At 39.2% G+C, this 27,751-nt stretch overlaps 1 protein-coding gene across 1 annotated transcript; it reads right to left on the minus strand.

Annotated features, from left to right (window-relative positions):
* Positions 1-49: 49 nt before the first annotated feature.
* On the minus strand, positions 50-27,751 carry WARS2 (tryptophanyl tRNA synthetase 2, mitochondrial). Its single transcript, XM_050911166.1, has 6 exons — positions 27,552-27,751; positions 13,364-13,444; positions 11,524-11,609; positions 8,746-8,864; positions 4,586-6,675; positions 50-1,456 (listed from the first exon to the last, which is right to left on the minus strand). Exons 1-5 carry the CDS (start codon positions 27,678-27,680, stop codon positions 6,227-6,229), a joined length of 864 nt encoding a protein of 287 aa, XP_050767123.1. The 5' UTR covers positions 27,681-27,751; the 3' UTR covers positions 50-1,456; positions 4,586-6,226.

The raw sequence follows: 27,751 nt of genomic DNA on the forward strand, positions 1-27,751 counted from the left end.
AACAACTGTTTCCAGTCACAATAAAAAGTCAGTCTCACAACATTTAACATACAAGATTTTACTTTACTCCGAGGGATGTGGTTTAGGGAAGGAAACATGAAGATAAACAGGGTGAATGAAGCCAGAGACCACCTACACCAGAAACTCTGGGTAATGCCAGAGAATAGCCTTGTTTTGATAAGTTTCATTTGTATTTAGCTTAACAAGATGTTTCTATAAGTGCTGGGTCATCAGGAAAGAAGTTTTCACCAAAGATAGCAGAGAACATACATCCAATGTTTCTAACAGACATTTCATTAATTCTATCGGCACATGACCATCATTTCACGTTGACGGATGACAATAAAGTCACACCAACAATGAAGACATGCTTCAGAAATCAGACTGATCAGAGAGTCGTAGATAGAACAGCATGTGGGACAAGTGACACTGTCCATGCAGGATCTTGCCTGTGCTTTGTACGACCTGAAGTCTCCACCTGAACTGCGAGCATCTTGTTTCAGAATGGTTTAGGACAGCAAGAGAGATCTGGTACCACCTGGCTCTGCCATAAGCTGTTGCTTCCCACCTGTAAGGGTTAATCTATTAACCCTTCAAATTAGACTCATACTGTCTTCACATTGATTGTATTGAGGAAGCAGATGGCTTACTTTACTCCACCATCACACACAGCTGTGTGACTTCTCGTATCAGCCATGTGAATGAGGCTATGACCATGCTATCATACCCAGGCTTTTACAAGCATGCTGTTACTACCAAACATTTAATAACTTTTAAACATTTCGGTGCTGGAACTCTTGTCCTGACATTTCATCTTGCAGATACACCAAATATAGCACATCTGGAACTGATTGAGCCTTCTGGTGTGGCATAGATTTGCTGTTCCTGTCTCACAGCCACGTTGGAGTGCTGAGAGCACGACAGCACAACAGACGTTAAGCTCAGTGCTTAGTTTCATGTCCACAGGCAGCACGAGGCCACTCATGAAGTGGATAATCTCTTCTTCAGTCATGGTGTTCTGTGACAGCAATTTACCACAGTAGCAAAATATCTTCCCAGATGTTAAACTGTTTATTATAACTGGGCACACGTGCTCATCCCTCAGTGCAGGAGGTTGGCATTTGGTTTTATATAAAAATAACTGTGAAACCAAAGCTGCTGCCCAAAAGCAAAATGATCAGTGAATCTGCCATTTGCACAATAATGTGGGACTGTTGCAGGTAGAATGATTTTTCATTGGCACAAAACAAAAATACTTTTCTGTCAAAGCTTCCACAATACGACCATTAGCACAATCAACAAAACTGACAGAAAAGACAGTGGGAATCAGCACAGAATCTTTTGTGACAATAAAGAGAATTTTCCATTACTTCAGCTGTCATCTGGTCACCACAGGACTATGCGATAGAAAGCTTGGTTGGAAATTCAAAGTTTAACAAAAGTCTTCTCTCACAACCTAGTGAGTTAAAAAAAACAAATGAAAACATGAAAGCTTTAATTAGATCAATGAATGTCACATAAGAACACAGTTTTGCTGCAGCATTTTCCCTGAAACTGGCTCAGGCAACCAGCAAAGTCCCACGATGTAAGGGACTTCTGAAATGATGACAGGAGATGCCTGGGTCCTTCCAAGACTTCTGACTACACAATAAAGTGACATTCTTCTTGCAGCTATTATTGCCAAGTTTACCCAGAAAGAAGGAACAGAACAAATAATTTAAAGGAAATTAGATAGTCCAATATAGCAGAAAAAGGGTTTTGTTTTCCTGGCAAGCACAGGTAACAACTTTCCTGAATAGAAAACCTTTTCTACTAGACTCCCTATGCTAGCACACTAGACTTTTTCTCTCTGTGAAGCAATGAGTCATGAACAAACAGGTAGGCAGCATCCAGGAACTCAAATGCAGAGACATCAGCACAGGTGAAAGATCTATCTGTTGTTCTGAACATAAATCTAACCAAGCTGGACCACTGAAAGAGCATGCTCATTAGATTCAAGACTCAAATGCACCTAGGTCCATCTTGTTGCTATTGCCAGAACCACACACAGATCCTCTCTGAGTTTTGTCATGATCCTTGAGCCACAGGATAAGTAGAACATGCATCAGAGCAGTAATGAAAAATATGAATGAGTCATTCGGAATGGACCTCTGGCTCTTACTGATCCTACAGCAACTACTAAAATTGGTATTGTAGCTTATCAAAAACAATCTGTTTTGGAAAATCCCCATTTTCGGAAAACATCCAAAGGCTTCAGATCTGAGGATTAGATTTGGCTTTGGCTAATGGTTTCCAAACAGATTTCTACTGACACAATCATCTAGCAAACTGTGAAGACCAGAAAAGTTAAAGTTTCATGCTATAGTGCAGTCCTCAACAAATCAGATGCAGAGTTCCTACATAAGCTGACATAAAGGCTTTCATGAGCAGTATTTACTGCTGTACTGTTGTCAGAATCATGATGACCCTAACCAAGGATAAGAAAGCATTTGCTCTGATAACCTGTAGTCCCAAACCATTTAGATGCAGGTCAGTCCCCAAGGATCCCCTTTCACTGTCCTTCCTTAAACTTTCAGCTCACTCATATGAACTCCCTAACCTTGAATGGAGGCAACCATAACCCTGCTAAGGAGTTTTGCTTGAATTGTTTGTAGATAAACACATACTGAATCAGAACTATGCACAAGGCCTTCTGGAGAATCTGAGAACTCAGATCGTGGTGTTTGAAAACTAAGTACACTTCAACCACATCTTTAAGAGTTACAAACAAATTCCAGTATAACATACAATATACATACACTCCAGTTATTTGAGGCAGGGATGCATGCTGGAGCAGTGCAGAGTTAATTTATGAGGCCAGTCATCATCTGGAGTCTGCTGAAGAAAACAGGATCTAAAATTCTCAGTAAATTCTGTGCTCTAAATTGGGAGCACAGAACTGAGACTTACTATCAGTGTCTTCTGATAAGTGATAAGATGACTTCCTAGGAACTATTGGCACAAAGATAAATGTCTCAAGTGTATAAATGTTTTAGTTAGATCTTAGTAAGTTATTCACTGTGGAGTTGATGTTTATCTCTAAAGGTAAGTGAATCTCTTCAGTTACCTCCAGATGTAAACAAAAAGTAAATCCCCAGCACACCGGACTAGAGTTAGTGTGAAACAAATCCTTCTGAAATACATAGCATCAAACCTTCTCCAAAAACTGGTCTCTAAAAAGCTGGTCTAACTCATCTGCACTACTTCGCTAAAGTAAACACTGCCACAGAACACCATCTAGAATGGGTGCTTACAAAAATGTTCTGAAGAGGAAACGGGGAAGTAGAAAAAGAGCAAAGAGATCAGAGTAGCTTGGTATCAAACAACTTTTACTGATAGTAGTGAGCACACATTGCTTCAAGCTCAGCTTCTTCCTGCCAAACTCTTCCCAGATGCCAAGTAAATGGCTCAAGGAATGCAAAGAGGCAGCTGTCTAGGTCCAGCTAGACTTTTAACCTGAATGCCAAGATGGGTAACTTCCCAGAAAAGCCACGCTCCAAGAAAACTGAAATAGGTAGCAGATATCTGCAAACATCTGCGTTACAGTTGTCTCCTCTCAGGGGACTCTAATGATCATGGTCGTTACTGGAATTGGGATTATTTCACTGGGCAGACGCAGCTTTTATTTTGAGAATTCCTCCACAGGAGCTACTAAAATAAAAAGCTAAGTCAACAATCAGTAGGTGAACATACTCATTTTACACAAGTTTAAGTTTCCTGAAGAACAAAACCCAAGCATATTTCCTTACTTGAACGAAATAGGTCAGGCCAGTAAGATTTGTTTGACTGATAGGGGAAAGGGAAGGGGAAAACCCCAATCTATTCTTGAATTAAAAAGAGAAAAAATAGTAAATTTGATTGAAACACTGCTAAATATGTAATGTATTAAACCCCTACCCCAAATAAAGGGCTCTTTTGAAGCTTTTCTTCCCGCTTTACCTATGTGATTTTCTGAAAAAATCTAAGTTTTAGAAAGACTTTAGACAGAATTGCCTGTTGATGTCTTTCCCTCCCCCCTTTTTTTAAATAAATTGTATTGAAGACATATGAATACTCCTGTTTCCTTTTCACTGCAAAGGAGGTATGTTGAATGACAACCCTGTATGTTAGGTGATTTGAGTATCAGAAGTGTAAAGACACCTTGAAACTATGATTAGTCTTTTGAATATATGCTCCTATCTTTGCTAGTGAAAAAGAAGAACAGATAGAAACTAGATAAATTAGTGTTAAAGATTTCCAGTATGTCCATGAGCACTGTGTTAGCTTCCCTTAAGGAACCTATTGTGGGACCTTCGCAGAAATCACCCCATGTTAAAAGGTGTCACAGCAAACATTTTATGCCAAGTCAGTAAGCAGCAGTAACTGTATGCCTTACTTTTCTGTCTTAGTTCCCATGCAGACTAATGTAGCTGTTAAACACTGACAGAAGTTTTGTAAAACTACCTAAATATGCACAGTTATAACTGTGCCCTTTCCTAATCCAGTACAGCTAATTTGAAACCATGGACTATTTTTGAATACACTTATTCTTTCCAGAGGACATTACCTTCGACTTGTCTACACCGAGTTTGGTTGCCCATCATTCTGTCTCCATCCACTCTGCTCCTCTAGTCTTGACTAACTTTAGAAACTCTGCCATCATCAAATTCTTGCAGGGCAGTTCTCTTCTTCAGATCCCTGACAAATAAATACAGGTCTCAGTATAGATCCGCAGACACTCGGTCCACAACTTCTTGCTTTGCAAAATTAAATAATTCTTTCTGAATCACCTCACTGTGATAATTAACTAAATTTAAAACTAAATAGCTTTTTTTAAAAGAAACAAACAAACAACTGCACTACACAGAACCCCCTCAGTTTTACTAACTCAGTCATGTAAGACTGCAATCCTTTATGACAAATGCCATAGGCATATAACGGTTATGAGCTGCCGGAGTACAGGATGAACTCAATTTACATTACAGTATAGGAACTTCAAATACAGCACCATTAAGTGCAATGATATACTTAAATATGCTGGCATAGGACCAGTAGGGCTTTCATTGCCTTTTAACATGTACTACTACCGTCTCTTCAGAAGAGGGTGTCTCCTTTTGGCAATTCCCCTTTGCCACACAATCCCCAACAAATGCCATGGTCCGCGGGTGCCAGTCTGTGGGTCTTGTGAGGCCTAAGATCAGTGCAGGCTAACACCATTCTCCCATCACTGAGCCTTCTTGAGGCTCAGTAGTGAGAGTTCATAAAGATCTATTTAATCCCATTCTGGCTCTGACCTCAGCACAATTTTCTAAACAAGTAATTTGTAAATTTTACAGAAAGTTCTCTGATTTCTCAACCTAAGATTTCTTTCACACAGGATTACATCTTTTCCCCTGCACCTTTTCTAAAGGAATCCTAGACTTGATGCTGAACTGAAAATCCTGGAGCTCCCTGCTAAACCGAACAGCAGGTGGAATAGGAGTAGCTGAAGCATGTCTTCTCTCACTGAAGTACCTTAGACCTGACCAGCAGGATAGCACAGGTGGCAGAAGTGAAATTCAACTCCACTCTCTGGATCCTTTGGAGTGACTATCAAAGAGGCCATCTAGCCCAGCAGTCACAGTGAGTTTTAGAGTATGGATATCCGTGTCCATAAGACACACAGACTAGATGCAGATACAAAAATCACAGAGTTTGGAGACATGATAGGGAGAAGCAGTAAGTTCTCTCTTCGTCACTCTCAGCATTTTGATTTGTAAGCCTGTGCTTTTATTCTGGTTATCCAAGAACACATTCAACCACCATACCAAAGCTGAATAACGACCAATGGGATGAGTTGCCCATCTGTAACAAGACCACATGCACAGCTAAGGATGTTCTTGAGAAGATTACAAATCTTTCTGCTAGATTCTGATCACCTCGCCTATACCTCAGCTTCTTGCAGTGGTCAATGGAAAAACCCAAAACCCCATTTGGGGGTTTGTGTGATTGCTTCTGCCCTCCCTCTTTGACTATCCAGACAAGCTCAATGCTGGTCCCACTGGAAATATCTAGCTTCATGCACATTTTTAAATGCAAACACCTTCAATGTTCTACTTGGATTTTCCAGGAAAAGAAGTTTTTGTTTCAAACCAAAATGATTAAGAAGATACAAATAACAAAATGTCTGTCCCAGGAAACAAAAGTCCTTGCAACTACTCAGCAGTTTCTACTGCAATCCCACCAGTCTTCTTATTTCTTGATAAATGGGGGCAGCCACTTCTTTCGCTTTCTCTGCTCCATCCTCTAAAACCTTTATCAGATGGGATTTGTCTTCCTGGAGTTTCTTGATTTCACTCCTGATAGGTGCAAATTTTTGAATAACTGACTCTGCTACCACCATTTTGTAGCCAGCAGTGTCAAGACCAGCAGACTGGTGCAGCACTTCTTTGATGCTAAGCCCCGTTACTGCAGCATGAATGGACACCAGATTGGAGACACCAGGGCGACCGGCTGGGTCGTAGGTCACCTCAGAGGTAAAGTCAGTCACAGCTTTGCGGAATTTCAGCACTATTTTGTCGGGGCTGTCTGCTATGTTAACAGTAGCTAACTTCTGTGGGTCTGACTTCGACATCTTCACCGTTGGATCTCTGAGGGATTTTATTTTCTTTGTTGTACCTTAAAAAAAAAAAGGGGGGGGGAATAATTATGAACACACATAGACAATGGTTTCCTATGACAATTGCTAAGAACACTTTGCAGCAGTGTGATGAAGCTCTCTGTTTATCCTTGCTTAAAAACGAGTTGTGAACACAATCACGTACACTCGTATTTAGTCCTTGTGCCCTCCTTGTCCTTCTAAGCCACCTTTCTCCTCCCATAAACTAAATGAAAACCTGCTCTGTTTCTGCCCTCCTTGCTAAGCAGAAACTTCTGCTGGGACGCTTCTTAATATTTTCTGTGGCTACATGCTGATTTTCTCTGAAAACTCTCTCCTCCCTTGTATTCCTGGCACTGGCAACAAGTTACCTTGAGAGCACAGACTGCATATTACTGAAAGGTTCTGTAGCAGTGGAGAAACAGGTTAAATCCACTGGTAAAAAAGAATCCCAGAACAATTAATCTCCTTACTTCAGGGAAGTCTTCCACCCAAAATCACTTGGTAATTCTCCTAAATATCAATAAAGACAGTTATTAAAAGTTCCCTAACTCAACGCTAACCAGCTCTGTTAGGGGGAAAGCACTGTTCAGATAAGAGAGGTGTGGGTATTGTACAAACTACTAAGATACATGTGTGTACATGAAATAGAATAGTAGCATTAGGGGAATATTGCAAAGTACTTTCTTTAACAGCATCAGTGCAAACTGTTTCAGTCTTTCACCAAGAAATATAATTCATGGAGTACACAAAGTATCACTGATCTAGAAAGTACTGACACCAATTGTTTTTAGACACCTAATACAGCCAACTAAATTACCTGCATACTCCTCATAGATGGCCTACGTACTCAGTGAAAGGATAAGTGTTCTTCAGGGTACAATTCAGACTGCCCCAGAAAGTGCTCTGTTCTGAATCACCTTTTGGAACAGTCTGTCTCTTTTCTGTAAATTTGAAAGAGTCCAGGTAATCTAACTGCCTACACCTAGTGAGTCTGAATAGGTCCCTAACTCCTCCATTCATCTAGGATATTTCATTGGTTTGCATATACTTGTGAACTTATGAAGGTATGCCTTTCATGAGGAAAGTGAAAAGTTCTTTTTTTTTTCTCCTCCCCCCCTAATTGAGCTTTTTATTTCCTGGGAAACAGTCTCACCTGCATCATAGGCTACACTCAGCTCCTCATTACAGTGCTTAGTATTTAATTGTTCATTAGAAACTAGAGAGCTTGCAATACCTAGTATTCTCTAGGCTCCACTCTGGGTCTAACACCATTTTTGCCACTGAGGCTTGAAAATTGAGAAAGGTTTATTACTGCCTGTCTTTTCTAAGGTGAGAGCTCCTTGCCCTTTTGGGGGCGAAGGTCTCTGCTGTGCATTCCTCTACATTACTTACAACAAAGATGCAATGCTTCTTCCTTGCCCAATTCTTCACGTTTCTTAACAAACATGCCATTTGCGCCATCTGACTCCTCCTCACCCCCCGGCCTATGACCTTATAGCTCAAAAATGGCTGAGAACATTTTCCTTATAAGTCTCCCTAAGATCAAAAACGGAAAGTCTAAGCTCTGTAAGAGACCCTTACTGAAATATGCATGTATATATTAAACACACTTAAAAGATTTTTGAACACTGTACCAATAAACCTACAAGCTGTTTAGCATGCTTAATATAAACATCTACCACTCAGACATTGAAGAATTCTGCTTGCTAGAGGTCTCTTGTCTTGTTGCTTACATGTCTCCTGAACTAGCAACATGGAGCAGAGACCCTGCTCTCAAAAGGTCCAATACTTGAAGAGCAAGGCTGACTGGCAGCAGCAGAGTGCATCTGGCCCCCTGGACTAGAATACCAGACGTCACATACATTCCTCTACTGGGGATTTGTAAAGCCATATGTCTATCTTGGGAGTTCAATTTCACAGCCTCTTGTCTCTTGTTGTCAGTTTTTAATTTTCCACTCCCTTAGCATCAGTTTGTTCCCTTTTCTTGGTCCCTGAAGCTATTTCTACAATATTTAAATCCATTTTCAACCTTGAAGTGCAGTTAAGGGGGAAGAAAAAAAAAAAAAAAACAACCAAGACCAGCTCACTTAAAATGGCTTTGGGCACAGGAAAGAATTCTCCATATTTCTTGTTGAAATGTTGTGCTATATCTTGGGCTAGTTCCAGGTGCAGGACTTGATCTTCTCCAACGGGAACACGTGTCGACCTTTTAATAAAAGACAGATACAGGAAACTCAGCAAAGCTCTCTGGTTCTGCTGAAATGTTACTCAAGACTGTCACAGCTTCTGCCATGACTGAGGGCCAGACTCAGTCAAACACTCAGCCCCAGCTAGATATAGGTGCTGTGGGAACAAGATCCCAAACTGACTGCATCCCAGGATGAGTCTGCTTTTTGTACTGAACTGAAGCACATCTCCAAGGGCAAAAATAGCCCTTTTCGAAAACATATACGGTAAAGATACCAATAAGAGAAAATCATTAAACCCAGCTCAAAGAAAGGTTTTTGTAGTATCTCCTGCTGTCTCTTTAGAGATCAAAGAGCATGTGTTACAGTGTGCGAACAAAGTAAGAAAGATCTGCAAGGCATAAAGTGCAAGCATCTTGACTTGTCAAGTCTCAGGAAAACACAACTGTTGTTGAGAAGCTAGTACTGTGAATTTATCAAGGGACAGAAAGAAGAGAGCGGTTCTTCCTCGTGGGTCACCACTGTATAAATATCATGTGGGCCAGTGCCTCTATTGCCACAAGTGTTATCATTCATAGATTAGAACTGTTAGGATCAAAGGATCATTTGATCTTCTGTATTGAACTCAATAGCTTGAATGCAGTTCTGGAGGAAAATACAATCTACATCAGAGGACATGAGGAGGTGAAGAATCCATTACTTCCCCTGGTGATTCTTTCCCACAGTTAATCATACTCGCTAAAAATGTACGATTCTTTTAGATGAGGCAGACTTGAAGTCTTGCCAACTTCTGATTACTCTCCCTTCCCCCAGCAGATTTTTTTTCTAACGCTTGCAGGGTATTAAGCTCTGAATCCTGGATATGTTCCAGTGTAAGAAAGTTCGCTATGCATCTTTTAAGCTCCGAGAAAATTTCAGTTCAACACGGTACTCCTTCCTTCCGATTCTGAATTACTGGGCTGACGTCCAGGAATCAATTTGTCCACCTTTATTCCCCACCAAACAGTCAGCAAGGCAACCTAAAAACAGTTACAGTAGCCAATAGGAAATCACAGTGGCCTACAACTAACAGAAAGAAAATCAGTTATCATAATCAATATACTTTAAACAGGTCAAAAGAAATGTTTCCATATGCCAGAATGGTTCCATATTCACAAAGTTTGCCACTAAACAGAAAACATATTGTCTTTATAAATGACTCTACATGGTTCTTTGCCTTTTTCCTGGCTGTTTTTTAAATATTTCTGTCCTGGTGCTATTTTTATTCCTTTCTGTCATGTATTTACCTTCTGTCCATTTTCCTGTCTCTTTGATCCTTGGTTCATCTGCATTAGTACTGTTTCTCCCTCTCCTCCAGCTCTTAATTTTTCTTCATGACTGCCATTCCCTTCGTGTGTTTCCATTTCTCCCTGATTCTTGTTCCCTATATTATGTTTTTACATTAAAACATTTCTTAAAGATATTATGTAAAATTTCTTCAAAGAGATATTGTTTCTCTTTCACTTCCTTGTTTTATGCTCTGTCTGGATAGCCTGCTGTTAATATACATGGTAGCAAACAAACCACAGGCTTCACTAAGGAATGACGAATCACATGATCTTATTAGAGATGGAAGAGACATACATAGTTGAGCTCAATCAAAACAAGGTGATTTCTGATAAAGTTGTCTAAATTTCACCCTTAAATACTGCTTGACAATCAAATGGGACTCACTGCTTAGAAGATAATTTCAATGTTCAAATTCATTCTGACTTTTGCTTGCTTCCCATTATTTTTAGTTAAAATGCAAGTGAATTAGAAATACCATCTACTGGTCTTCTAACATTACTGTTTTCTCCTACTAATGATCACTTAGGATTACCTTTCTCTAGATACATTTTTCTGGGTTAACAACTGGCTAATCTTGGTTACTCTGTCCTCCTAAAGTCCCTGTCCTCATAGTTCTGTATTACTTCTCTGTCCCAACAAATATTCACAACTTCACTTCAGAACAATTCCACAAAGTACATATGCTCAGAACATAAGAATAATTAATACATAGTGCATTGTCTCTAACACTTACTTACTGAGACAGTTTAAAACATATCATAAAATACAATCAGTCACGACAATGCACTACAAGTTCTATCAGCTAGGCTACAAACTTAGGCATGCTGAGTCACCAGTCTGTCATTAGGGTGTATTTCCATTGCAGCACATAGTACACCACAGAGAAAACTGAACTAGCCCAGGTACCACAAGGCGCAGTAAATTATTCACTTTTTTATCAGTATCAACAGGCCTACACAGAATCCCACACTAATATGGGGATACTATATACAGCCAGTTTAAGTATCTCTACAGTACACTGCATAAAATAAAGCATAACTATTTAAAAAAAAAAGTATATGTATGTCTGTGAACATGTAATATGTATAATTAAACATCAATATGTTATAATTCCCTAAGAATTATTCTGAAGTGACCAGCTTTTTCTCTTTACAGCCCTGTCAGTTGCTTTCAAACCAGGCTAGATTTCAACCAGCCACTTGACAGGTAAAAAGCTGTCATCCATTTCCAATCTTCTGATCTAATCACACTCAGCTCCCCCACTTAATAAGTTAGCATGTTGACCTGACGAACATTCATTCTAATGCAGCTCAACAGACATTGCCCATAGGCTCACATTCTGCCTCTTACTTGTACAGCAAAATATCTGCTGCTTGAAGCACAGGGTAAGTCAACAAACCAACAGTTCCTTCATTATTCTGGCTGGTACGCTTCATCTGTTTGCAAAAGAAAAACAGAGAGGAATCACACTTTTGCCTAACAGTATGAAAATCCGTGATTTTAATTAATTAGAATTCCAACTAATTTGAGTAACTTATTGTGTAACTCTAGAGAAAAGTGCGCCATGTAAAATACGCTCCTTGTGAATACACACATCCCATTTTATGGCCTAGATTTATGAATTTCCCTACACTGTTCTGATATTGTAGTGGGGAGAAAACATAGGCTTGTGTTTTCTTTCTGTTTGTAATCTTACTAACGAAAATGATTACAAACACAAAACAATCAGGCTGGGTTATTACACTTATTATTGATAACCCTTACTTTTTAAATAGCATTTTCAGCAATAAATTTTTGAAACACTTTATAATAGAGATATAGAAAGGCATTAATACCTGCGTTTCACAGAAAAGAGATCAAGACATAGTGATCACACACAGTCACCAGGAGAGTCAGTAACAGCTAGGAAGAGAACCCAGAACTAGAGCCAGAGTCCAGCATTCTCTCCATTAGTTCATGCTGCTTCCCACAATCCACCCACTGTCCTGAAGTCTTTTACTGCTCTAGGATACAGATCATTTAAACCAAGATAGTCAGGCTACAGATACTCATTCTGTTCTAGCAATGGCATACCTACTTTCTGCTTTTAACAATAGCTAAATACACTAACTTAAACACCCTTAAAATCTTAATTATTTCATTAAGACTATTCAAGTATCTTTAGATTTTTCTCACCGTCTCATACAGATCCTGTCTTCTGTCTACATCTCTAAGTGCCTAGGGTTCAGGGGACTTAATTTGCAAAGCCTAGCACCTGTAACACCTATCTGTAGATTTGGAAAGTCAATTCAGTCAAAGTTGGATTTAAGAGCTTAACTTTAGAACCTCAGGTTTGAAAAGGTTGGCTTTAATCTATGCCATGCATTAACGCTGGTTGCTGTATTTAAGTTTTACTGTTTTCATTTAATTAAGAAGAAAAACAGGAAAAAAGAAAACATCTGGAGGTATTTAAGACTGCTCTGAACTTTGCAAGCCAAACTGCTCTTAAGATTTTTTTTTTCTTTTTTTGATACTCCTCTCTCCTGCCTTTTGGTTTTTCTGCTTACTAAATGCCAAAATAAAATACAAGGAAATTAAACACAAGAACTCAATTGATGCAGTCACGCTGATGCAGTACTAAGATTAAGAAGATGAACATTTGAAACTTGTAAATGCATACATTTAAGGTGTGTTAACTTTATCACTCAGCACATTTTTAATATTTATAATTTCTATACTCCTCTTCCAATATATACTTCCTTTGTACCCTCTTCCATAAAATCTACAGAACAGGCACCCTTCACAGTGGAAAAAGAAAAGCTGTTTATGGAACTCCTTAATCAGCAAGGCTCAAGGTTTCCACTGTAATATCTTGTAGTTGTTTTGCATTATTAAATAAGCACTGAAATAACTCCAAGCATTCTAGCAAAATCAGTTTAACGACACTAAACAAACCTCCTATTTAGCACAGTTTCTGCAAGTCTCTGCCACAAATATTATTGTGTAGCTTCCAGCAGGAAAACGTTCACTGACAGCAACAGACCTGGAAAGACATATCTTCCTCCTTCCGCCATAGGACTAGAGAATTACTTAAACCTAAAGCAAGGATAACCAAGACCCAGTTGGTACTTCACAGATAACAAGGATTTCAAGGACAGCAGTTCTACTGAATTCCCATCTATTTCCTTTCAATTTATGAAACTATCCATACCTTCCACTGGGGCAAGCGTAGCAGACGTGGCACATTAGTTAAGCACCCAAGAATCCAGGCAAGTTCCGCATGCTCAGGAACCTGGAAGTATGAAGTCAAAATATATTATAATCTTCTGCATTTATATGCATATTTTCTCAAAATCAATACAGATAAATAGTATCAGAGATCAGAAAACCATTTATTTTTGTCTATTATTTTTTCAGTAAGGTCAAGTGACAAGTTAACGGAAAGTTTTGGACACTGCATGGATTGAATGCACTGTGCTCAAGCAGCACAGCAAGGTTCTTGATCCTATCCACTCATATTCTAAAGAAGAAAGAAAATGCTTTAGCAATAACAGAGTTGAACTTACATGTAAACTAACCAACCACTGGCCACTGTGCCACAGCCTCCCCACACCTTGAGATAATACATTAACAGTTACAAAACCTCTTTGCCTTTCTCAGTTCCAGTACCAATAAGTTACCCAAGCTTCATTTCTTCTGCATCAGGGCCCTGAATGTACCGATTTCCCTTAATTGTCCTGACCAGCCTCACCTGAGCCCTCCCCACACCCTCTGCCCATGGCCCCAGGAGCCCCGTTTAAGCTCAGGCCAGGCTCCCCCAGTCCTTGCTCGAGCTACATCACAGTGTAGCATGGCTAGCAGTATAAAACTGCAGGTCCTTCACAAAAGCCTGATTTAACAGCCAGGGTACAAGAAGAGCTGGACTGCTCCACGAGGCTGCGGCTGCAGCCAGCCACAAGCCAGGCAGCAACAGTTACCTCCCTGACCAGGACAATGTCCTGCAGCATTTAATCAGGACAGGGGTGGTGATGGTGACAGTCTGGTGATCATCAGACATAGCAAGGTAATTAGTCACATCGGAGGTCAATCCAGGAAGCCCAGTGAGAAAATCAGGGGAGCAGGGACAGGGTTGAGCACAGGTACACTGTGATGTAGCTCAGGTGCAGACCTGGGGCCCGAGCTTAAGTGGAGCTCCAGGAGCAATAAGCAGAAGATGCATGGGTGGAGGGTCCAGGTGAGGCTTGTCAGGGCCTTGGGTGCACCAATAGGTCTTAATGATCCTGTCTTGCCTGCAAAACAGGGATAACAGCTAAGGTTGTGTGTCAAACTTTACAGTACAGCCTGAATCGTGGATTAATTTGACCCTCAGTTCTGCAATCCTATCAAAACTAATACTGATCTGCAGGTGAAAGAGAAGGAGCAGGCCCCCACATACCCTTTGCTACAAGGGTGGTTTGAAAAAATAAGACTCCATTTAAGCTCATACCACAAACTCTTCATTTAACATTCTGGGGGGACTGGGGTTACAGTGGAATTTTAATAGTTTCAGAAAGACACTAGACAGATTGCCCCCCTCCTGCTAAGAGGAAGACTTTCTACAGGCAGAGACAAGAAATGTGCTGTGCAACCACCTCTGTTGGATGAATCCATGTTTAGCTTCTTAACATGTAGCCTTCAGTTTTTGCATTTCCAATACTCATTTTAGGATTAACAAAACAGGCAAGCATTGCTGATGCATATGCTGTTCTTTAATTTCTTGCCAGTCATTTTTGTTTGTTGCTAGTTAGCTATATATAATAATAATAATAATAAAAAAAAAGGTGATTTATATTCTGCTCCTTTGCTTACTTGTTTGATTCACTCTTTTCAATATTGGCATGTTTGGATGTTTAAGAGCATGCTAACCATCTCAAAGATGTTCAAAGCTTCATGCTTGCAACACAATACAACAACCCAAACGGAAAGCAGTAAAAAGTGTTTGTTAACAAGTAAGAATTACTAGCATTGTTAATGGCAATTCCTTTGTTGTCACATTTTAAATGTAGTCATTTCCTAGCTAACAGTCATTAGACTATTTTGGTTGTCAATGTTGTATAGAGGTATCTGACCTCAAGACAACAGCTAAGCGATTAGAGATACGAAATATTCCAGGTTGATTCTCTTTCCCTTCTTTCTACCTTTCCCACAGTTCTTTTTTTTTTTTCTTTTTTCTTTTAATTTCCTCATGCTTATTTGACCTGCAATCTTCTGTGCACAAGACAAAGTACAGCAAGATGCACCAAATGTACCTTCTGCAAGATACAAAGAGTAAACTGAGCTTTACAGAAAATACTAAGCTCAAGATCCCCATTTCATTTAGAAGGAATGACCATCTGGTTCAAAGTGGTTTCTCATTCCTTTCTTCTAGTCACGGATAGAGAGGAGATGGTGCTCTGTTGCACTTGTGTTGACAAGGACTCCCTTTAAAAGCTATGCAGTCATTGATCCAACTCTGTCAGACGTTGCTTCCACAGCCAAGACTGCACGTGTGTTTCATTGCATCAGTGGCTTTGACATTACATCAGTTACCAAAACACCAAGTGATCTAAACAGGATTTGTTGAGTTGAATCCGCAGTTCTGGGTCCTAGCAAGTTATACTCACTTCTAACCCTCAAACACACAGAGACCTTTCCTAAGTAAGGCTAGAGTGCTGAATGCTGTGAAGAAAAAGCCTGATAAAAGGGGGAGAAAATATAAAAAAGCGCACAGAAGGGTAGAGATTTCAGTTGGAAAAAACTTCAGTACTGGAGCCTAGTGAGTTAACATTCATCACCCAAATTGCAGTAACTGACTGTATGTTGGTCTGTGAATCAGGAGGTACTAGGCTTAAACCACAAATCATTTGTCAGACTAAATCATGGTTTAAGCTACTGTGTTTTACTTGGCAACAGGGGCAGGTAATTGCTGCATTTGGTCGGTCACCATGCATCAGCTCAAATGTGGTCACTCATTAAGCTACACTACTCCATCACTTTGATTGGATAACTTTGGATACAAAGAAACTGGAAGAAGTGAAGATGTGTATGATACCAGTAAAATAAAGGCCCCGTCTACTCTTCTTTCCTGGCACTGAGCAATACGAATGGATCACAATTAGAAGAAGCCATTCTCTCGGACAAACTCAGCCAGCCTACTGCCCTGAGTCCATTTAAAAATCTGAGCAAATATCTTCATTAATCAACCAAAACATAAGAATGTAAGAAATAATATCCTACTGGATCACAACAGAGGTAGCTGTAGCCTAGCACTCTGTTTCCAAGAGTAGCAACAAGAAATGGCATTTAGGGCGAGCACATGAGTGTATCGCTTCCTACAGTATCTTCCTCTCATAATTCTCCAGCATCCATAATTGTTGTACTAGGGAGTATCAGAAGATACTATCCCTGGCCCAGTCCTGTTAGTATCCATGCTCCCCATGAATGTGTCTGATCTCTTTCTGAACCTGCTGATACTGCCCACTTGACAACCTCATGCAGCAACAAGCTCCACAGGTTCAAATCTGATGTGTAAAGAAGTACTTTCACTTATCCACTAAACTCTTTGTTTACTAGTTTTGAATGCCACCCATTTCTTGTATTGCACAATTTGGTGAACAATTCCACATTCAGTTTATCCAGTGCTTTTCTGATTTTGTAAACTTTGATTGCATCTACACCTCAGCCTTCTCCTCTTTGAATTGAAGCATCCCAGACTTCCAAATTTTTCCGTTTAAGGCAGCTACTCTATCTCCTATAGCATTAATTCCCCTTCTTTGTATCATCTCTAATTCACTTCACTACTTCCTTCTCGAGATGCAGACACTAAAGCTCTACCCAATATTCAAGATATGGGCACACTAAGGTTTTGTATAGTGACAAAACATCACCGCTGTCTTGTTCTCAATACCCTTCCTGGTGATGTGGCAATGGTGACATATTGTTAGCTTTTTTGAAAATTACTTGTGCTGAGCCAATGATTTCAGCGAACTGCCAGTGACGACTCCAAGACTTTTTTCCTGCGTTGTGACTCAGCTCAATACTGTGTAAAGAAGGTTTAGATTACTTTTACCTATATGCTTTACTTTGCATTTAAAGCTCTTCTACCACTAACGTACCTACCTACTCTGTTTTACGAGTTCTTTTGGAGTTCCTTTCCTCGGCATAGCATTTGGCTACCCAGAAGAACTAGCATTGCCCACAAACTTCTGTTCACTATCTTCTTCAGGTCATGAATGACGACGTTGACCAGAATTGCTCCCAGCATGAATCCGTGAGGGACACGACTACTGACTGTGCCATTCAAAAAAAAGTGATCACTGTACCCTATTTGGCTTTCAACTCTAGCCAGCTGCAAGACTAGTAATGAACATTTCCTCCAATACATTTTTTAAAAATAAGAATTGATATAGAACCTTGTCAAAGGCTTTTCAAAAAATTCAAATCCATTATGGTCCTGGAATGCCCTTTATCCACATGCTTACTGACACCCTCATAGAGTCCAGCAGTTTAGTGAAACAGGATTTCCCTTTAAAGAAACCATAGCGACTCTCCAAAGAGACTGTTTACTCATGCACTCAGCATCCTATTCTTTGTTGAAGACTCTACCATCCCTGGTAAGATGAAAGTCAAAATCATCAGTTTGTAGTTTCTGGGGTCCTGTTTAGAGCTCTGCTTGTGAACTGCCAACATGACTTCAATCTACTACTCCTCTGGCACAGTGACCATTTATGGTGGCAGACTGCACACCTTGGCCACCAGTTCTGCCATTTCACATTCGAGTTTTTTTCAGACTCCTAGCTGAATGCCATCTGGTATCTAAACTGTCTATCTTTACCTAATAGTTTCTGTAAATTTACAATAGACTGACTTAGCTCTTCTGATCTGCTGCTACAAAATGCATACAGTGGCAACCTTCCCAACACCTTCAGCAGCAAATTCCAACACCAACAACTGAGCCTTGCTCTCAGGGCCTTATCAACCCTGAGTGTCTCCTATACTTTGCACTCACTGATCCCCTAAATGACCTCCTGCTTTCGACGCAAGACCGCTTAGTTATCAGCTTAAGAATCCTCTGCAGGGTGCTCCTCAAATTCTTTTTTAGCCCCCTTAATTTTTTTGTTTAAAAAAAGGTGACCTGTCAATTTTATATGCTTTCGTGTGTTTCTAATTTGGGCAAGTTTTCCCTTCTGAAAATCTAATCTTTTCCTATGATTGCATCCTAACTTATGGAACCATGGAAAGGGATTTGCTGGACCAATGTTTTCTTCATGAGTGGTGTCACACATTTAACTGTTGGTTTGTTTTTTTTTTTTTTTTAAATACATTGTTTTCTTTAAAACACAACCTCCAGGATAGTTGTAGCTTTCTTGCTTTTTGTTTATTTATTTCTGACAATTTGACTTCATTTTCACCTAGCTCCCCTTCTTGAAATAGAACATTAATGCACTTTATTTGGTCTGCTCTCTCCAGCCACAATGCTGAACACCACTATAATGAGGTTACTACTGTTAAGAGCCCTCCACTAAAACATCCTGAACTAGGTCCTGTGCACCACCCAAAAGCAAATGTAGAATGGCATCATTTCTAATAGATCGTAAAACCAGGAAGCATAGTTTATTGAATCCAAAAATTTTATCTGTATGTCTCATCCTGATAACGGCTATACGTGAATAGTTGAAGTGTAATACTATTGCTCCCTGTCTTAAACTTGCAGCTTCTCTCATCTCACTTAACATCTCCTGATCACTATCATCATCTTGATCGGTGTATCAGTAGTACAATCCCAGTAACACATTTTCTGTTAGATTCTGGTATTTTCACCCACAAGGATTTTTATTTCCCCATAGTATTATGGAGAGAGGCAATCCCTCCAGTAAACTCAAACAATGAAATGAAATGAAACAGAGAACAGACATCTCATCTTTGTATCAATCTGTCAAATGATTTTCAGCTGTTTCCTATTGTGTTAGGTAGCATTTATCGTGCCATTGCAACGAAGACCTTTGTCAAAGAAGCATCACTTTTCACACAATTTTCTTTAAAAAGAGTAGGACTGTCAGAGAGGTCTTTTGCTTTTTTTCTTTTCTTTTCTTTTTTTTTTTTTTTTTAAAAGTTCACCCAAAATCTAACTACGACTCTAGGAAATAAAAGTGTACAGAGTTCCAATCAATTAAGGTTATTCTGTGTATACTTGAACCAGTAAAGAACTTAATTAGTTTTGTATTTTAAAATCTGACAACAGAAGTACCCTCTGGAGCTATGATGTACCTCAGAAACGCCCCAACTTCCCGAAAGAGAACAGGTAATAATAGGCTTAGCTCTTCTCCAATGAAGACATCAGTTTCTCAGCAGTGCCCTCTCCCCCAAATACCCCAGTATAAAAATACTACAAAACGCAGAAAAACACAATTACATCTCCAACAAACAAAACTCATAACCAGTGACAGTTCCTGAACTGTATGTCAAACCAACTTCCAAGAATGTCACAATCATTGGTAACTCTGAAAAACAGCTAATCCATTAAATCCTTCATGTCAACTCCAGCTACTTTTGTGTCCTGAAAGAATATAATAGCCTGTTTTCAATATAAACATTATTTTCTCAGGAAATATTTCTTGCAGCTTGGCTGAAAATATTTGGAGGACTAACAGTCTTGCAAGTCCTCTATTTATTGTTTCCCTTACAAAGCCAACTGTTTCCCACTTAGCAGTTTTCACAAAAAAAGCTTAACCAGATCCATATAGTGAACCCCTCTTTTTAGACAGCCCAAATCATACCCTTTGCTTTTCTCAGTAAATACATCAAGTTTCTCTCTTTTCTCCTGCTCTGTGCTCTCGCCCACTTTAACACAGTTTTCTTTCCTAATCTGTTACAAGTCTGTAAAAACCATCAACATTTCTCAAAGGGTCGAGATGGCCATCTCTCTGCTATTACCAGCTACACATTTCCTCCTTCAATTTCCATTGCATTAAGCATCCCCCACAACCTGGCTTACTAGTCACTAATCAAAGAGTTATTTCCAGAACAAACTACTTACATTCCTTCCTTGTGGCCCAACAAGCCCAAGTCTGCATAGTCAGATTCCTTTTATTTATTTTTTCAAAGCACACTTATTTAACAGAAGTGATCACTTCCAAATGATAATGAGCAGCTATCTAGAAGGCACAAACATCTCTGTTTCTTCACTTGGCTGAGTGCCCTGCTCCTCCCTCTTTACAGACAAATAGCTTCTTAATTGTTCACTTGTGCAGCTATTTGACATTATTAAACTTAGATCACAATTTACACTTGGATCATCTCTAGGGTGTTATATGCTGAAATACAACCTCAGGGCTTCTCCCTGCAGATCTATTACTTTGTCCTTGATCCTACCTATTCCCTACCAAGTTATTGCTGCTATTCCCTGGCCACAGCCACAGTTGATGATATATACATGGAAAACCAATAGCTACTTTTAGTCCACGTAATTCTAGATGACTTTTCATGCTGAGACATACAGCTGAGGAGAACAGCAAGCAATGAGATTAAAGAACAATAACAGAGGGAAAGGCATGGATACTGTGAGCAGATCTGAAAGCAGCAACACTGCAACTCAGCTTCCTGATGCTTATTATACAAAGTTGTGTGTCGGCAGCTGAAGCGGCTTCCTGCAAAAAGAGATGCAGTGTTTCATTTTCAAGATGGATTTCCTCAAGTTGCAACCTATAGCCCTTCTCTGTAAGGGACTGCAAATTTGCTGCATATCTGTTATGTGGAAACAGCTTCCCCTCAGCAGTGTAACCTCATTAAAGGCTACATTTTGAATGGGCAATAAATTTCAAAGATTTGATTTTGACACTGTAGAGGACAAACAGGTCTGGGGAGGTAATTTGGATAGCTGTGTACTAAAGGAAATCTGAACAGAAAAGGGAAAGTGTCCTAAATTTCAAAAGAAGTGAAACATTTTTTTAGGATTGTCTCTTCTAGAAGTACCAGTTAGTGCTTCCAAAAAATTCAAGAGGCCTTTCAGAAGAAAGTGCTGCTCAGATTTATTTTTCTTGAACAAGAGGTAAGATTTTATTCATGCCTAAGGTTGCAAGCAATATGTTCAACATACTTGGTAATGCATCTCTCCATTATACAGCTAGAGTGAATAACGGGGCCATAAACAAGACAAAACAGACTGCTCTTGAATCAAATGCACACAGCAACTGAACACCCAGTGAGATACTTTTATGACAGAAAATTTGACATGGTATCCCAAATTCCTGTTCAAAGAAATAATTCAAGTGTGGGTGGAATAAGTTCATGGTTACAAAGGCAACATCTGATCTAAAGAACATGTTAAGCAATGTATTGAATTGGGGGGGTGGTTATCTAGCTATCCATTGGTAAATCTATCAGTATTTACAGCTTTCACTACTACCTTTGAACATTTAAATAACTTATCCTTATTTATATTTGGCTAAAACTTACAGAAATAAGATCTGTCTCTCCTTTCTGAAGAGCCTGACCAAGAATACCCCTACTGGAATCAGGTTATACTGGTTATAAACCCAGATAGAGCACAGTAATTTGGCCGAGGCACCCTTTTCCCTCCCTTTATTCATTATGAAATGAACTTATTTTCAGAAACATTCTCCTAGTCTAACCCACAATACCGTTTGAGTAATTAGTTTGGTGTGTTCAGAAGACTGGTGGAGAGAGGAACATATAACAGCTATATAATAGTATGAGATGAACCAGGTAAATTAAGGAAGAAAGAAAAAAGAAAAAGACATCCTACTGAACCATGACTTTTCTTCCCACTGAGCTCTAGTTATGTCTAGCCCAGTCCTATGGGGGAAAAAACAGAGGCATAAGAGAAGCAGAATAATTTTCTAAATTAAATAGTCACATACTTCCTCTTATGACAGGAAGTTTTCAATGGACCATGCTAAATTAATGTATTTTAATGAATTTATAAGCTATGATGCAATGGAAGCTTTTAAGCCCCTCTGAAAATTGGACAAGAAGTAGCGTGAATCTATTCAAACTCTGCCCACAAAACAAAGCAGCTGGATATTTCTGGAAAATAATAGCAGTGAAACAGTTAGTGCACACATTTAAATTGTCGTATTTTGGCTTTTAGAGTTAAGGCTAAGACAAATTGGCAAATTCCCACCTCCCAGAGTTACTGCTTCAATTTGCTTGCACACTGCAAGAATACTGCAGCTGATTATACTCAGAAAATAAATCACCGCATCCAGAAGGCTGAAAACTGCAATTTTCCGCCCAGAAACTGAATGTTACGTTGTCCAGAAACTCACAGGACTCCTCAGAGAAGTGTTAGTGCAACGTATCAACCGCTGCCTGCTGAATCAACTCTGATGGAATTTTAGTTTCTCTTGGGACATTTAGCATGTGTCTACTACAATAGGTAGGTGGACAGGAAGACCAGCCTGAGACCACATAAAAGCAACAGCAGTTTCTAAAATTGTTTTGACTGTGAAGCAGATGAGATACAAGATGGTTATGGGTAAGAACTGAAATGTGTATTGTACCCACCAGGAATCAGAGAAAATGGGTTATACCATATAAGCTTACCATGTGTGCAGATTGCTTACTGTCTTCTTTATTTCCCCCCTGTAGTCCTTTTTGTTTTTAATAAAACATTCTAAGTTTTATGAAAGATGACTGTTACAGCTTTTATCAGTTATGGTACAATTTAAGGAATATATTTGCTCTTTCTTCTAGTATTCTCAGGATATGTTGTATAAGTCATTATCCTGTTACTTCTCTTTTATGCCTGGTAGGCAAAGGCAGCCACTTAAAAGCATATCTTGACATTATTTTCTCTAAGAGCACAGAGGGTTTCATATATCTTGCAGCTGTGCTCCAAATAAAAATGCATAATTTTGAAATATGCATTTATTTTTATTTTTGTTCCTACAGAAACTGTCACTCTTCTATGACTTGTCGTGCTACTTAAGAAAATACAATTAAACAAGCTGTAATGAAAGAGCTTCTCTCACTGGGAGGTCATTCTAGTGTCCAACATATTCCATAATTGCATTTTCCTAGATACTCTAACTAAACGTGCTTTTTTATAACGCTTCACAGACAATGTGGTTCCAAACACCACCCTAAATATTCATCATCATCCTTCTTGCTTCTAAATATTTTCAAGTTATCATCACTTGTTCTTTGTAGCCACTACTTCCCTAAGTTGGAGTTCAAGTTTGTATATGGCAATATAAATGTGGGAGGTATTTGGTGAACTGCTATGTATGGAGACCAAATATACAGCCAACCATTAACTTTCTGTCTATGTATGTTAGAAAAAACTATAATTTACAAATGGTAGAATCTGAAGCATACAAAACTAATTTTCATCAAACTAGCACTTTCCATTTATAGGTAACTTAGCTGTATACCTGATACATAAGAACAGAGGCCATATACCCTTCTAAGCAATACAATAAAAATCAGTCTATGCAAAATTCCTCTCACTTTTATTTCATTTTACTTGCAAGGCAAGGACATCACTGAAATCAGTTCTGGGACTCCAAGGCAACTTCACCTGTATCCTTAATGTAGCAGCACCTTTTGGATCTAGTGTAAACACAAGAGGTATCTGTTCTCACCACACTTTTTTGCAGCTGTCAATCTGTGATTAATATTGTTCAGCCTTTTGTCTCTTGCTTGTATTGGAAAGGATGATAAAACGTGGAAAAACTCTGGAGGCAGGTATTTCAGATAGCTCTGGATTAGAGATTTGATCTGCATAAACCCTGCTGTAAATAAAAGCCTACTGACAGTGAAATCCTTACCAAATGCACATGCCTTTTGAGAAACAAAGTATCAATATTGTTTTCACATATGGCAAACATATTCAGAGAAGCAACACAAGCAGCAACAGAAAGAAAGTACAGAAAGAGTAAGCCAAACAAATAAACAAAAAAATCTCCCTGTTCAGCAATTCTAGACCATTCTTGCCCAGGTTAACCGAGAGAAAGTAAGAGGACACAGCAGCATTTACAATAGTGACTGCATGAGCAACTCCCTTAATGGGACTTAGCATTACTAGCACACTTTTGCAGTGCAAGAATTTCATTCTGCTATTACTACTACAGAATCAGGGTGCTACCAGTCATTAGTTGTAGCTGGTTTTGGTGATTAAAACCAAAAGTTCTTATTTCATAATAATTTTGTCGCATGATGTTTAAAAAAAATGAACAGAAGTGTTAATCAGAAGTAACTGCAGTAGCACTTCTGTGATCTATAGATTTGGTAATTTTCAAGATAGAACTCAAAATACAGCAATAATTGTAGCACATTAATCTACTGAGAACTCTCTCACTTATCAGTCTGATCTGGTATTGAAAACAGAAAGTTACTTTGCCCATAAACAAATACCTAAACCAGTTCTCTATTTGCAGCTGGATTTTCACTGCTTTCCTGATGACCTCTGGAACATCCTAGTTCAGTACAACCTATTTCAGTATACAATCGGTTTTGGTCACTTTGCTTTACACCTCAGCCAAATGTTTGTAAACAAAATTGTGGCTTTTTAGACCACCCTTGGAGACTGCTACAGTGGCTGAAAAGGAGAGGCCAGCTCCTTTTTTGAAAACTGAGCAATTACCAACCCAAAATCAAGCAATAAACTTTCGTGATTAGCAATAGCTGCAATCCATCTTACACCTTTGTTTTTAGGAACAATCATCTCGATATTATGACATTCCATAATGTACTATTTAATTATCATACTAAAACAATAATCACATTAGCAAGGTTCCTGTCTCCTTTCGTTGCATCAAGAGCTACACACAGATATTCCTTTTAATTGCTTCCAGAGAAACATCTGGTCCTGCCAACACAATTGTAACAGACCATAGTGCATCTCTGGGTATACCTGACCACTACATACGGCCTGAATAGACTTGGTTTTGGGAAGTCAACAAACCACTTCAGCCTGAACCATTACTGAAACTGTCTGGATTCACAAACAACTGTAATAGTCCTTCTTTTGCTTGCAGTGTGACAAGGAGCTTTCAAAAATGTGCTAGAATCAGCCACTTCTGAAAGCTGCATTGATACACGTGTGATAAGTATTAGTAAGAACATGGTTCAAGACATCAGACACTGCCCACAGAAAGCAAATACTTAATGGTTTAGATTGAATAAGAAGAACAACCATTAGATTTGGACAGATAAGGACACCCAGAAAAATTAAGGTAAGAGGTAGTCTATTTAACAGAGGCCAGCCTAACCACCATAACATAAACCAGAGTCATCTTTGATGGAAACTTTTCTTTGATAAAGCTGAACATTTTTCAAGTCTAGCTATCTAAAGTTTTCATTGGTTGTTGACTGTATTGGTTCTGTACAAGCATCACTTACAGTCCTGTACTCAGGAAATGATGTCTCCTGAGTCTGACACTTTCTCTTTGGAGACTCAAAGACTCAATTTCTGCATTATTATATTGTGAAAGATACAACATGCTTTCTGTGGCTGACTGCAATGTAAGATCCTCACTGATAATCTGTTGGCTTCACGGGAAGTCTGTATGTTGGCTTTAGCAAGACCTGGAACAGCAGTACTTTAGCTTTTAGACTCATAAGAACATAAGAAAAGCAACACTGGAACAGATCAAATATCCATCTCTGACAGCAACCAACAGAAAAGAGCATAAGTACAGAAAAGCATAGATACTCTCCCAACTGTGGTTGCAGCAGTTCTGCAGAGGTGGCACTTCAGGTATGTAACAGATTTTTCAGATTAATTTGTTGAGTCCTTTTCCAAATTCATACACGTTTCAGCATGCACTGTATCCTGTGCCAAGGAGTTCTGTAGCCTAACTGTGGACTTCACGAAATGAAGCATTGTTTTGCTCATGCTGAATCTACCAGGTGCTAACTTATTTTGATACCCGTTAGTTCATGTTCTCCAGTGGATTAAACAGTGGTTCCCTATCTATTTTCTCCATTTCACTTGCAGTTTTATAAACCCTTACTTTATTCCTTTCCAACCATAACCTGCAAATCATCTCTCTTCTAGGCTGAGGAGGCCACTCTGTGTATCTAGTCACTGATTCAGTGTTGTAGCTAACTGAATTGTTCAGTTGCTTGAAAATAAGAAAAAACAAAACTCCAGACTGGTTTTTACTGCATTACTGGCTTGTAACTCACCTTGAGATTATTCCAGTTAATGTCAGCCTCAATGTGAATGAAGTTAAGTCAGAGTAGAGCCAAATTAAAACCCAAGCTGGTAACTTATTTAAAAGGATAAACAGATTTGAACAAAGGGTAAATTAATTTAAACGTATCTCCACTAGAATTCTGAGCTAATCTATTTAGATTGGTTTTTTAATACAGAGGAAAAGTGAAGCAGAAGGTGTATCTGTCTTCATCATTTCAATATCCACCAGGGATACGGAGCTATTGTCATTTGCAGTTTGACAACCACAGGAAACTCTGCCTGTAAAGAACCATGTTCAAAGGAGGAATGTAATACCATGATTCCATCTCACACTGATAAAATTCAGACCCTGTCCACATCACCTTTGCAGTTCTGCTGCAAGTCAGACATCTGTTTAAAGATGCCTTCACAAGAGCAGAAGCTATGACACATCTGCCTCTGTGGGAAATTACAGAAGTTTGCCAGTTTAGAGACAGTAACAGGAAGTAAATCAGGCAGGAAACTAAGTTGTGTTCCACGAAAATGCAGCAGGCATCTGCTAGGCTGCATATGCCTAGTATATGGCTAGGCTGACATATGCCAAGTAGGAAGGCAAGCTCAGTACCCCTTGGGGTGGTCAAGAGAAGAAGCAAATATTTCACATACGAACTATCAGATCAGGTGGAAAAACATGCATATGAAAAGGAGGTTATAGTGAAGGGAAAAAAAAATCCCAGAAAAGACGTAACTCCCTGGCGATTATGATGGAACCGACACAAAACTTACCACGCCAATCACCTGTTGGAGATATTGTGCAGCTGGCAGATTAAGTGTTAAGTGCTGATACAAAACCATAGAAACATGCTTTACTTGCCTTTATGGTTGCACAGACTATGTTTATGCATTTATGAGTTAACCTTTTGTGACTAAAGTGAGACTTACAAAGCCACATTAATGCTCTCCTAACAGGTCTTTTCAGTATTTTACTCATAACCCTCACAAACTCCTAGCTCTGGTTGGGAAATTGAAAATGTACTTATCCCTAAATGGATTTCTCAATCATGGTTTCAGCCACTTCAAAACAGCAGCAAGGGATAAGTTTGAAATCCAACATTGCTAACATTTTCTAGGACCACCGACACAAAGATGATAAAGGAGTTCAGTAATGCTATGCTCATTCATTAACATGTGTGGAAAGCCACTTAATGAGAAACAAATCTAACGTAACAGGAGCACTAACCAGCGACTGTCGGAACAGGAAACACTTCTTTGGGTCAATACCACAGGCAAGGATGGCAGCAGTGGTGTCCAGTATGTTCTGGCGCAGGACAGCTGGTTCCTTGGGCATGGTGAGAGAGTGCATGTCCATAATGCTATATAGCACTGAGCTGCACTCCTCCTGCAGATTCACCCAGTTCTGAATGGCTCCAAGGTAGTTAC

The sequence above is a fragment of the Gymnogyps californianus genome, chromosome 1, assembly GCF_018139145.2.
Source record: "Gymnogyps californianus isolate 813 chromosome 1, ASM1813914v2, whole genome shotgun sequence".
Lineage (NCBI taxonomy): Eukaryota > Metazoa > Chordata > Aves > Accipitriformes > Cathartidae > Gymnogyps > Gymnogyps californianus.